Consider the following 13,168-nt stretch of genomic DNA (forward strand, 5'->3'; position numbering starts at 1 on the left):
CCGGCATCAAATTGAAGGCGGCACGTTTGTTCATTTCCTGATTGTTTTCTGCTGATTTCCCGCCGTGTGCTTGCAGACCCGCTGCGTCCAAAAAGGCGTCCCGTCCCGTTGCGGCGGCCAAGCGGACCCGCGGCGCCGTCTCCAAATGGGTCAAAGCGCCGTCCGTCCTCTCCGCCGCCTCCGTAAGTCCTTCTGCTCGCGACACCTCACGTTTTCTTTTGGAGTTTTTCACGCCGGCGACGTCGTGCGTGGCGACTTCCTTCCGCTGGCGTGGAATGCCGGCAAGCGCCGCTCAATAGTTCCGAGGAGCCTTTTTTTAAATTTGATTTGAAGCCACGTCAAAAAGTTTGCAACTTTTGCTACTTTTAGTTTGGATGAAAACAAACCCAAAAAATTGATTGAAACGACATTTTATGTTTACAAATCTAACTATAATTCTAGTCAAATGTAATTTTCTCATGTGTTTCTTAAATATTGTGCACAAGCAGAAACGGCAAATGCAGGTCCAGAAAGTCAAAACCCGGTCAGCGTTTGTCTTTAGCCCCAGGTGCTAGCTAGCTAGCTAGCAGATCAAATGATCATTTTTCAATTGAAATGATTATTTTTTGTTTATTTTTTGCATTTTGTCTTTATTTGCATGCAGTTTGACTTTGGGTACAAAGTTATTTTATTGTAATATTATCAGCGTATTCTCAAATAATTCAACGTAATATTGCGACATTGTTGTCTTTAAAACAAAACGAAGCAAATGCTATTTTTCCCGCTAATAATGTATTGCGATTCGGACGAAACGGTGTTTTTGTCCCGACGACGGTTGGGCTGGAATGTTTTCCGATGACCTTGACAAGGATTGCGGCGTCTTTGCCGGTGTTGTCATTCCTGGCCAGCCGTGTGCTTTGACGCCGTTTACGCCGGCGAGCAGTTTGACGCTGCGGCATCAAAGTGGTCTTGTTTTTCCTGCCTGCGCTCAGAAAAGTGTCTTCCCGTGCCGCTCCGAAAGGAACAAAAAAGAAAAGTCCAAGTGATTGTCTTTCTCTTGCCAATTGCCGTCTCTAACGATGCGCTTATGTTGCCCCCTTTTTCTTACACCTTCCCTACTTAAGGAGGAAATCATGATTGGTAAGTGGATGCTGTCCCGCGGTTTGAGGGGTGTTCATGCTAGGCTAGGCTAGGCTAATGGCAGAAGGAAAGGGGCTCGCTCACGTGTCTTTCTTTAGCTTACGCTGATGGCACCTCGCCATTTTCTTTGTCTACGACGTAGAAAGGCTTTTTTGTGGTGTTTGTTTGTCCAATCGGGCTTTTGGGCCGACGCATCCTCTCTTTTTTTTCCTCTCTTTTGGGGAGTGGCAGACGCTAGATTAGTCTTCTTTTTTCCCACACTTTTGCTTTCCGTTCCTTTCAGGAACACTCACTGGTCCCTTGACTTACGAGCGCTCCCAGTTTTTTGTCACTCGCTCCATTTTTTTCTTGTTGTCGTCGCAAGTAGGGACGACGTGACCACTCAGCTGAATATATGACGGCTTAGCCGATGCGAGCCCTTGAAGCCACCGGGCGGCCATCTTGCTCCTCCCATCTCGCCAGCAGGCCGCTGTATAAACGATGCGGTACACGCACAGATGAGACGTATGCAGCTCGTAGGCAGTTGGTTCAGGGCCGGGGGGGGCGTGGCCACTATTTTTTAACAAGTATCAAAAAGAATGCAAATAAGAAGCAAGTGTAGCATTTCATTTATACACGTATTTAAGGCAAGTAATGAAATGTGTAACAAATGAAAAGTTCATAAATGCTGCGGTTTCAAATGTTTTTCAATTTTGCAAATGTGATGTTGCGGCGAGAAACGATTGTTGGGAGGAGCAATATGTCCAAAGTCTCGGCCCATCTGCTATCCAGACATCAATATTCAGATCAGCGGCTTCGAGCGTCGTTGATTTGAGATGTGAGTGATTTTACATCCAGTCCTGGTGGCGACGCCCGTGCAACTCTTAAGTCAAGGCACCATTTGAAGTCTTTCAGCGTAGCGGCGAGCGCCTTTTTTTTTTTTTCTCTCTCTTCCGACTGCATGCCTCAAATTTGCATGTGGTCTCTTTAAGCGCTTCAAAGTTTGAGGAGGAAAGACTTTGAGTGTTTTTCTCTCCAGGAACATTTCTTGTGTTTTGTACTGACGGGAATTTGAGGACCGTTTGACAGCTAGCGCGCTCGCTCGGCGCCGCCGCTCAGGCTGCTGACTGTCGTCCGCTCGCGTCCGCCCGCAGACGTCGTCATCCGAGCTTTTGGCGGGACGGCCGTCGCACGACGGCGACTCCGGCAACGACACGTCGTCGCCGCCGTCCCGCCAGACGGGCCTGGCCGACAAGAGACACGGGCCGCCGCTGCCGCCGCGCCGCGCCTCGCCGCCGCCGTTTGTCGACAAGGACGCCTCCGACTCTGGGAATTCGCTGAGTAGCTCCGCCTCCTCGTGCAACGCCGGCGGAGAAGACGGGCCGAGCGGCGTTCTCCTCAAGAGGTGACGTAGTGGCGGCCGTTGTTCATTTGAGCCGCCATTTTGAAATTCGCTCTCGGTTTTCGTCCACTTTCTCTCACAGGGATCACCAAACTTTGGGGCGTGGCTTTGACGCGGCGAGATCGCCACCGACGTCCTCCAGGGGGCGACAGAGCAGCGAGCGGCATCGCGGCCGCCGAAGGAGAAGCTCCTCGGGAAGTTCCAGATGCTCCGGTCGACGCCCTCCGAGCTCGTCGCAGACATCTGCCAGGTTGGACGCGCCTCCATCGGCGAAAGCGTTGCCGCAACGCAGACGTCGTCGTCGTTTTGTCATTTTAGCTCGGACCGGCGCTCGCCGAGCTACTTGTCGGAGCTGAGGCGACGCCGGGGCAGCTTGAGCAGCGTAAGCTCCAGAGGGAGCGACTTCAGGTGCCGACGTCACAGGTCAGCTTGATTATTATTATTTTTTTTCTTCTTTCATGTAAGCTCCAAAAAAATACTTTCATCTAAAATGATGAGCGGACAATCGGTCACAATAAATAATGCAGTCGGTAGAACTCAAATCAGGGCGGAGCAAACCTCTACTGTGGCTACAAAAAAAAAAAATTGGGGGGCATATTTTTTTACATAAGATGTTGTTTAAATAAATTCATGTATATAAAAAATGATAATTAAATAGGCCAAATTTTTATGTTGTCAGAAAAAGAAAGATACATGAAAAAAGTTTTTAAAAATGGAAAATGAAAGGCAAAAATGTAACCATAAAATGTCCAAAAACAAATTGAGAAAGTCAGAAAATGGCCATAAAATGTCTTTGGAATTGCCAAGAGTCAGAAATTAGTTTTTGTTTTTTTAAGGCAGAAAAGAAAACATTCAAAACGTTTAACTATCAAATGTCCAAAAATAAGTAAGAAATCCCCAAAAGTAAAAGCACACAAATTTGCCCAAAATGCCGGAAAATTTGTAGCAAAAAATAAGGATAAAATGTGCAAAAAAAAGGAAGAAGACAAGAAAATTGGCATTTGTCCATAAAATTGGCAAAAATGTCCGAAATTTGACATCAAGGCCGAAAAGTTTAAATGAGTATGAAAAATGAAGTATGAGAAATGATCCCAAAAATATCCATAAAGGGAAGACAAAAGTTGGGAGCAAATGAACGTGTTGGATGTTGTTGGCATCTTTTTGTGCGCATCTCGCTTGAAAGCTGGAAAATGTTTTGTGTCTGCGGACACGTTCATTTTTGCCGATTGATTTGGCCTGAAATGGCTGCAAAGACAAGAAAGCTTGCAACGAAATATGTATCACAAATAGCAACGCAAGTGCGAGTACGGCAACGCGCTTTGACGTCACATTGATGCGCTTTTTTTCTTTGAAGTCAAAAATAGCGAGAAGACCGTGCATGTCAATTCAAATGAGTCCCTGATATGGAGCCTTGTGGCACACCGCAAGGAAAATGAATGGCTGGAAATGTCAAACCAAGATCCATCAACCCGTCGGCGTCCGCAGGCGGCCGTCCACAAAGCGAGCGTCCACAAAGCGAGCGTCCACAAAGCGAGCGTCCACAAAGCGAGCGTCCACAAAGCGAGCGTCCAGCTGGAGAGAGACGGACGGCGAACGCCAGCCCGGCAGGAAGAGACCGAGACCGAGACCGAGACGCAAGTCGAGCTACTCACCCGTGAGGAAGAGGAGGCGGGACTCGCCCAGCCACCTGGAAGCCAGACGGATCACCAGGTAAGCTCATTTTTCCAACTCAAACCCTGACGTGGCGGATTCCAAAAGAATAACAATGACACTCTTCTGGCCTCCTTCTTGTCGTCCATATTTGCTGCGAGCGGCACAACAGCAACTTCTTGACAACAAGAAAAAGTCACACATCAAAGAAATACAGGATATATTCTTTGCAAATGATGTTAATTGGCACAAATAAAAGAATGCTTTCAATAATATAAGCACCAAATCATGTTTGTCCGCCGTTGTGGGGGGGACGAAGCAAGTGGCAAGCGCAATAGCGCCGCTTTGCTCGGTAAGTGCCAGGGACCGGACGGTTTCCCGTCGCATGTTATTCTCAGATGTGGTTTGCGTTTGCCGGCCCGCAGCGCCCGCAAGAGGCCCGTCCCGTACCTGCGCCGCAGACCTTCGTCCTGCAGCAGCGCCACGTCGCGGAGCAGCCTCTTCTCGCGCCGCCGTAGCTCCGCCTGCTGCTCCTCCTCCTCGACCCGCTCGAGCGTCAGCGGCGGTTCGTGGTGGAGCGGCGCCAGCAGGTATTAGCCGCCGCCCCCCCCATCAAACCCGCGCAAAGGCTTTGCAGCAAGAGAGACAATTCCGCCTTGTTGCTGCTTTTTGTTGTTATTTTTTCTGAAAAAGATTTGTTTGCTTGCATGTCAGCCGATTGCTTTGAAACGGCTGAGGATGTTTTGAGGGCGGGAGCTCCATTTCCGTCCACGCGCTGAAGCTAAAGCATGCTAGCTGGCGGACTTTTGCCGGTTGTTGCCGGATCCCTTTTGCCTTTGGTTGCTCGCTCTGATGATGTCCGAGGACGCAACCGGCAACTGCTTGTGTTTTCCCGAGTGGCGGTCGACATCGGAAGGAATCGTTGGCCGCGGCAAGCAAGCTCGCTCCCTTTCGGTTTCCGATCGATGCCTCGGCCGGCACATCTGGCCTCAAATGTTGTGCTTTGAAATGCCGCTTAGCAATCTCCTTGTCAACTTTGTCTTGCCGCCACTTCTGGGAGCGACTTCCCAACGGATTTGGACTGAAATGAGGACATTTGCCATTTGTTAGCTTTCTCGTCTGAATTTGTGTGGATATGCCAGAGAGCTGCCAAGCTAATATGTTAGCTTTAGTTAGCAAAGCAGCTGGCGTCGTCTTCGTCTATCTTGTGTACAAAAGACTTTAAAGATGTACAAAGAAATGAGGTTGAAGATTCTCATTTTGTCGCACAGTCCTGTGATTTCGTGCTGTAAATATGAAATATGGAACGCTCGGAATTATCAAGTGCAAATATGACAAATCTGAGCCGTACGCAACTTTTTGTTTTTCAATACTGTGGGAAAAAAATGCAAATTTGATGGCAAATGAATTTCCAGAATCTGCCAACCATAAAATCACAATTTTCTGTTGCCCGAATTTTCATGTCATTTTTCAAATTCATTTTCATGATCTAAAAAGTGATTAATTTTTTTCTAAAGGAAAAAATCCAAGCAAAAAAAACTGCTGTTCGAGATTCATGTGCTTTGCAAAAGGAACAATTTTACAAGAAGAAAAAAAATCTCTAATCCGTGTTGATGCATTGCCAATAATGGCGGCAAAGCACAAACAAAACAAATCTGGTCAAAATATTCAACAAGAGTTTGTCAAAAGAATAATTAATAAATCAATCAATAAATAGTACATCGGCGACTGTTTGATGGAGCTGCGGCCCGCGCGATAACAAATGAATAATTTCAATATTTATAGATTGTCAGTCAACACATTTTTAAGTTGCCACAAAAAGACCAAAAGGTGTAAAGAAACATTTGATTTAAAAATGGCAAATAAAGTCATCATAAAATATCCAAAAAGGAAGAAAAGCAGAAAATACCCCAAAAAGATTGGCAAAAATGTCAGACAACTGAATTAAAAAAAAAAAAAATGTTCAAGAAGTAGCCAAAACATGTCTAAGAATAAAAGAAAGGAGGCGGAAAATTCAATGTCTTCAGAGAAAATCGGCCGTAAAGAAAATGTCTATAAAACTATAAAAATGTCCAAATTTTCAAGGAAAAAAATCCTGAAAATTACCATAAAATGTCAACAAAATTGCCATTTTTTTCCCTTGTCAAATTTACAATAAAAGGAAGAGTGGCAGAATTTATTTATTTTTATTGCCAAAAATATCTGAAATTTGACAGAAAAGTCTGAAAGTAAAATGAAAACTGCAAAACAAAGGTACGAGTCTTTGCTTTTTACAACATTTGGCTCATCTTTTTATTTTTCATTTCATAAAATTAAATGTTGACTTTTACAAAGAAAACAAAGGCAACTTTTTTTAAGTGATGTCATTTTTCAATCCATTGTTTTTGTTGCCGAGTTTTGCTTTGGACAATTAATAAAGCCGTACTCGACTCGTTGAGCCGTTTTCAGACGGCAAAAGTTCATATTTTGTCCAGAATGAACAAGTTTAAAAGATGACCTCACCTGTGCTGGCTTGAGGTTATTTTAGTCAGGAAACAATTTCAACAAAAGATGAATCCGATTTTTTTGCTGATGAAAGAAGTGACTGGAATCGTTCCATGTTTGGATAGCAAAAAAAGACGATATTTTGTGGCCCGTGCAAAATCGGTCCAAATCCACTTTATCAGCCGGGAGCGAAGGGGATTGCTTCGGTGAAAATGTCGGCCAGTCCGTGAGTTAATTGTACATGAAAAGTGATGACGTCGTCAACTTGCTGCTGAAAACGTGCGCTTGAGTTTCAAGATGGCCGCAAACGCTGGCGAGCGCCTTCCTTTTGCGCCTTCCTTTTTCCTGGCTGACTTCAACAGCTTGACTCGTCTTCTATTCCGGCTGGCGTGACTCATTCATGCGGGGGGGGGGTTGGGGGGGGTTGGGGGGGGGGGTTGGGAAGGGGGGGCACAGCCAGCGCTGTAAAAAGTGTGCGCTCCACTTGAGTTGCGCCACCTTCGACTAACTTGTCATGTCACAAAATAGCATGTGAAGGTGTTGTTGCAGCGAACCCGAGCGCATTTTGTCCACTCTTGCGAGGCACCCGAAGGACTTTGAATTATGGCCGCCGGCAGATTTTTTACAGCCCCGCGCACTCCCCCGGCACTTCCCAGAGACGGACGGGAGCGGCTATAAAAGGAGAGCGGCGGGCGGGCGGCTCGGGTCATTGGCTCCTTTTTCTACTTTGGACGCGGACGAGGGGGATGCGACAGCCGCTCCGCAAGCCGTCTCACAAGCCGCTCCGCAAGCTGTCCCACAAATCGCTCCACAAGCCGCTCCACAAGCCGTCCCACAAGCCGCTCCACAAGCCGTCCCACAAGCCGTCCCACAAGCCGCTCCACAAGCCGCTCCGCAAGCCGTCTCACAAGCCGCTCCGCAAGCTGTCCCACAAATCGCTCCACAAGCCGCTCCACAAGCCGTCCCACAAGCCGCTCCACAAGCCGTCCCACAAGCCGTCCCACAAGCCGCCGAGCTTCACTTGACTTTGAGCGGAGATGGCGGAGGGAGACTTTTACGCGGTGGGCGGCCGCCAGAGGTTCCCGCGCGACCCCTTCGGAGAGTCGATGGCCTCGCACTTCCTGGCGGAGGACGACTTTGGCATTCCTCCCTTCCCGGACGACCTGTCCATGGACTGGCCCGGCTGGGCCAGGCCGGGCCGGCTGGGCTCCCGCCTGGGCTCGGCGGCGGCGCCGCCCTTCGGGAGCGGCCTGCGGGCGGCCTTCCCGGAGCGCCGCCGGCCGCCGTCGGGCACGTCGCTGTTCGCCGCCGGCCGCTACGGCGAGCCCTCGCCCTCGCCCGGCGCTTCCGGCGCTTCCGGCGTTGCGGGCGACCCGTGGAAAGTGTGCGTCAACGTGCACAGCTTCAAACCACACGAGCTCAACATCAAAACCAGGGAAGGATTCGTGGAAGTGTCAGGTGAGTCCCCAAGAAAATCGGATTCTTGCCCCCTTTTGTTGTCGCTTCGTAAAAATGGCGTATCTCGATGTCAACGTTTCTGACAACTGCAACGATGAATCGAGAACTCCTCATTATTTTTGATGACCGATGAATCGATGATTGATGATGATCAAAATGCTGAGAATTTTGCAAAATATTCTCCAATTTCTGCAGTCCACCATGAAAGCCGACTAATTATCTTTGTTTTGAACCAAAAGTTCATCGATCGACGACCGGCATTTTTTGCCCGTTTGACTCGCATTGCAGACCAAATCTTTAATTGAATTATATTTCAATTTCAAAGTAAAAACTAAAACTTGAAATATTGTCGTTTTTGTACGGAAGAGGATTAAGGCCACTGAAGAGGGAAAAAAAAAAGTTGGCCAAGATTCTGACTTTAAAGTGGAAATGCTGACTTTAATCTCCGAATTCTGACAAAATGTTTTGGATCAAAAATAAAGTGAGAATCCTGGCAAACTTTTTTTCTCTAATTCTCTTCTGTATTTCTTGAAAAAAAGATCGAAATTGAAATGTTTTTTCAAATCCAATTGATCAATTCATTGAAAAAAATCATCAACACATTCACCGATTACTGAAATAATTATTAATTGCAGCTGTTTTTTGCTTAACTTAATTTTCTAATTTAAAAAACATTCCTATGGTTTTGAAATCATAAAGAAAAAATATTGTAAACTACGACTTTGTGTGTAAATTTTTGAATTAGTTTCCTTCAAATGAGTTTTTCTTTTTTTTGCACACTTTTACAATCGTATGTGACAATTTTCTCATTTAAGAATTCTCTCTCAAGACAATTCCATAATGATATCATAATTATTAGACAGAAGAATGGCAAGTAAGAAAATATACATTATGTTAAAAATGGCATGAAATTAAAAAAAAAAAATGCACTGAATTAGAAAAGAAATTATAACAAAAAATAAAGGTGTACTATTTCTGTAATATTTCATTTTCAAACTGAGAGGATTTTATTTTTGAATGTAATGACATTTGAACCCACAAAGATTTGTGGGCCGTGGACGGACTTTCCGGGCTTGTGTGCGGCCGCAACTCGGACACCTGTCGCACATTCCTGCAGCGCTGCTGCCGTTCCCTCGACGGCGGAGGCGGAGAGCTGAATTTAGCTCCGAGCCGGACAAACGGTCCGCTGTGGTACAGAATGTTCTGGAAGTTGCGTGTTGTTGGCGTGTTGAGTTGCACTTTGTGGCAAAAAGTTGAATGTGAATTGCGGGGACCCCCGTCCCATTGAAGACCCCCCCCCCCCAACCCCCCTTGCGCGAATATGCGCGCTGTGCCACTTGTGCGTTTCCGTCAGCAGCTGTCATGGCAGATGGCGAGCGCATTCTCAAAGTGTGACACCAGCGTGCGTGCTTGCGGGAACAAACGCAAGATGTCCGCTCCCACAACGGCCACCAAAATCTTTCATTTAACTTGATTCTGGATTTTTTTTTCTTTTTTGGGTGGTGTTTCATTTCACTGCATGAAATTTGGCAGGCGTGTCGATCATGAGAAGACCCACAAAAAAGTGTCCTGGAAGTGCACGTGAAGGCGGCCATTTTGGATTTCAAGGCACCTTGAAAAGCAGCTCGTCGTACCGTACTTGTTTGAAAATCAAGCCGCTGAAGCTACTTTTGCTTGGCCACGTGACATTTTGTGGGCGTGTCTGCCTGGAAATGCGCGTAAAGTCGGCCATTTTGGATGACAACGTGTCCTTCGAGAAGACTTGTTGAAGAAACGCGACCCGCAAAGCTACTTTTGCTTGGCCACGTGACATTTTGTGGGCGTGTCTGTGATGGCTCCACCCACCGCCAAACTCAAGAACCCCAAAACTCGCACGGCACGTATTCTGCTGCCTTCCAAGAGGAACGTGTGCAAGTTTCGACTTTGAGTCGCTGGTTTCTCCACAAGGTTCCGTATTGTGGAAATATGTCTGGTGATGCGCTACCTTTGGAATGCGCGCGACGGAGCGCACAAACCCGCCCGCGTGTTGAAACGACGCCAAGCTGAGCGTTGTCCCGAGCTTTCCGCGTGCGTGCGGCGCTCCAGGAAGGCCAGCGGGTGGAGGCAGGCCACGTTGGCGTCGTCGTCCGACGACTGGCTTGACATTTGGCAGCTGCTCGCGGGTTTGACAGATATGAAAGACATCAACGCAGCTTAGAAGAGCAGGATGAGGAAAAAAAGGGGGGGGGGGCCGCGCAGGTCCAATCACTAGTCAGCTTTCCATCAACTGTTTGGGATTTTTGAAGCAAATTGACTGAAAATGAACAAAAGGCGACTCGTACCCGTTTCCATCCGTTGTTCTTTGGGGACTCCGCCGCTGTAGGTGGCGCTAGACACCATGCAGATGCGATCCACCAGTCATCTCAAAGAAGAAGAAGAGCGACTGCGTTGTGCAATGACCTTGTATGAGTTCACTTTGTAATTCCTGATCAACGTTTGCGTTTCTTTGCTGTTGTCCGTCCAAAATCGCATGAATATTCGCTTCCTTCATTAATTCCCAAAAGATTTTGCTGTCGTCCCCCCAAACAGACCTTCATGGTCCGACATTGCTTGGCGACTCCAAACTCCAAACGTGCAACGTCTATCCGGTCACGTCAGCGGTTAAAAGCTGAAAAGATGTTTCCGGCGCCAAAAGGAGCATTTTCCTTTTTTTGGGATGCGCTTCAAAATGCACCCTCGTCCAAGCGTCAAACCTTTTTTGCACATTTTTATTTTGCTACTGGAAAGAAACTTCCCGGCACTGACCTGTCATCTTCTTCCCGACAGGAAAACATGAAGAGAAGCAAGAGGAAGGCGGAATGGTCACCAAGAATTTCACCAAAACCATCCAGTGAGTTTGTCGGCGCTCATCAAACGCTTCGTGAAAAATCTGCCTGGCAACACGAAAGCCTTGCATTTCACAAAATGTCGACTTCCTGTTAATGTTCTATAACCTGCAGCCAACCTCAGCGGCGCCCCCCCCCCCCCCCCCCGCGGCTATAAATAGCAAGCGTGATGTTCGGTGCGCCTTCCGCCGTCTTCTCCTCTGATGTGGAACATTCCGAGGCCCACTGATGTTTGCGACCTTATTTGGCAAGCGCTTTGCTCGGGTCCCGCCCCCAACTTTTTTCAAGCCTCGCCGCCAGCGTTGGAATGCGGCAGGAAACCCGAGAAACGACGAGGAAGGCAAAAAGAGCCTCAAACGATAAACAAAGACGAAATACAGCACGATCAAAGAGCCCTCGTTTTCACACCCTGCAGTCAAAAATGAGGGGGAAGAAAAATGTCAAATGGCCAGAGATTGTACAAGAATTGTTTTGGGGGAAAAATGGATGACATGAAAAGTTGAACACGATCGTGACATGGAAGTTGCTCATTCTTACGTTTTCCAAATTAAAAACTAACAAAGAATTGTAGCATCGATTTTACATCAACTTTAAAAATGTCATTTTAGTGAATAATTGTTTCAATATAATAATCAATTGAATGATGAATTTATGGATTTTATTGGATATGGATTTCTCTATCGTTTATATTTTAACCAACTTCATTCTTATCAAATTCGTTTTTTATTCTTGTAAAATGGTGACGATTTCCTTGCAATTTTATACCTTTTTGTACTCACTACAAATTTTTCAGACTTTTTATCCTCATCTGACTTTTTCTCATGCAAAGATTGACAATTTCTGACCTTTTGGAAAAATTAACATTTATTTGCTCTCATCTTAAATTTTGGGCCAAATTAAACAAAATTCTGACTTAATTCCACTAAAAATATGACTTTGTCCGTTTGTATAAATAAAACGTCATTCATGTTAAAAAGCTTTTCTTTTCTTATGGTAAAAACAAACCAAAAATGGTTGAAATGTCGAATTAGAATGAATTTCATGTCAAAGGACTTTCCTTGGGAAAATGTGACATTTTCTCAGGGCTGATTATTGCGATCAATGAATGTTAGAGTGCAAAAAGCAACAAGCCCGCCGTCGCCGCCGCCCGCCGCCGCCGCCGCCGTCGTCGTCGCCGTCGCCGTCGTCGTTGATTCCGTGTAAATGCAAAGCGTGTGTTTTCCCGCCACGCAGGATCCCGCCGGACGTGGACCCCCTGACGGTGTTTGCCTCGCTGTCGCCCGAGGGCGTGCTCATCATCGAAGCTCGCCAGACGCCGCCGTATTACCTGTTCAGCGACGAGGCGCCACCGCCCTCTGAGGAGGACACAGACTCCGCCCTGAAGCTTCAGGAGGCGCCGGCGCATTAAACAAACGCACCCCATTGGATTCCTGACCTCCAAAGTAGCCGATTTGAGGAAATGATGTGTTTTGTTTTGTTCTGTTCTCACGTTGTTGGCGTGCAATGAGGTCATCTGTTGCGCGGGATTGCGCAATAGCGCGACGTCAGCCAAAGAATCAAGTCACGCGGGATTGCGCAATAACCTGACCTGGCGTAAACAATGAAGTTGGCCGTGATTGCGCAATACAATGACAGCAAGCTTTTTTCTTTTTTTTAACATCTATTTGTCTTACGCTGTAATATGTCAAAACGATTGAAATGAATATCGGAAACAAATGGGCAGAAAGCGCGCCAGTGTCGGACGATTCATTTTGCTTCCTTTTGGCGTCGATGCAACAAAAAACACAAAAGTCTCGCGCTTGTGTTGGAGGTGCCTCGTTGTTTTGTAAATACAATTTGTTTGGATTGCATTGAGGGTTTTTTTTCTTTTCTATTTTTGGGAGATTTCAGCTTTAATAAAAGACATTTGTTGCTCATTTGTGTCCTTTGCGCTACTTGACAATTTGTCGGACCACGTGGTGGTCTCGTCTTTGTTTCTTGGATCCGCACGTTTTTGTTGAGTTTTTCCAGTCGCTCAACGTGTCGGTCGTTGAGCTGAAATGATTTGTCGGGACGTTTGAAACCATCTCAACTAACAAAATGGCGTCATTTGGATGTTTACGCCACGAAGCAGTCACTGTTTGGTCATTGGTCGACTGACATGTCAATCATTCTAGCTAATGCCAGAGTTGTCATGGCAACGACGCTCATCTCTCTCCGTATGTCAGAATGT

General features: G+C 46.6%; 1 protein-coding gene across 22 annotated transcripts in view; it reads left to right on the forward strand.

The window, feature by feature from the left end:
* The window catches only part of hspb8 (heat shock protein b8), a 30,990-nt gene extending 18,120 nt beyond the window's left edge, over nucleotides 1–12,870 (forward strand). For 6 of the 22 annotated variants that reach the window (XM_077560815.1, XM_077560811.1, XM_077560817.1 and 3 more), the window contains 8 exons: nucleotides 77–182; nucleotides 2,253–2,503; nucleotides 2,583–2,750; nucleotides 2,819–2,923; nucleotides 3,986–4,210; nucleotides 4,576–4,740; nucleotides 10,898–10,961; nucleotides 12,190–12,283. In XM_077560815.1, coding sequence (XP_077416941.1) covers nucleotides 77–182; nucleotides 2,253–2,503; nucleotides 2,583–2,750; nucleotides 2,819–2,923; nucleotides 3,986–4,210; nucleotides 4,576–4,740; nucleotides 10,898–10,907 — 1,030 coding nt within the window. In that variant the 3' untranslated portion in view covers nucleotides 10,908–10,961; nucleotides 12,190–12,283. Of the gene's footprint in view, nucleotides 1–76; nucleotides 1,937–2,252; nucleotides 2,504–2,582; nucleotides 2,924–3,854; nucleotides 4,211–4,575; nucleotides 6,403–7,526; nucleotides 8,093–10,897; nucleotides 10,962–12,189 lie in introns of those variants that run through there. The other 16 variants (XM_077560827.1, XM_077560834.1, XM_077560831.1 and 13 more) reach the window with 11 other exon arrangements.
* Nucleotides 12,871–13,168: the final 298 nt, after the last annotated feature.

Source organism: Vanacampus margaritifer, chromosome 3 (assembly GCF_051991255.1).
Source record: "Vanacampus margaritifer isolate UIUO_Vmar chromosome 3, RoL_Vmar_1.0, whole genome shotgun sequence".
NCBI classification, from domain to species: Eukaryota; Metazoa; Chordata; class Actinopteri; order Syngnathiformes; family Syngnathidae; genus Vanacampus; species Vanacampus margaritifer.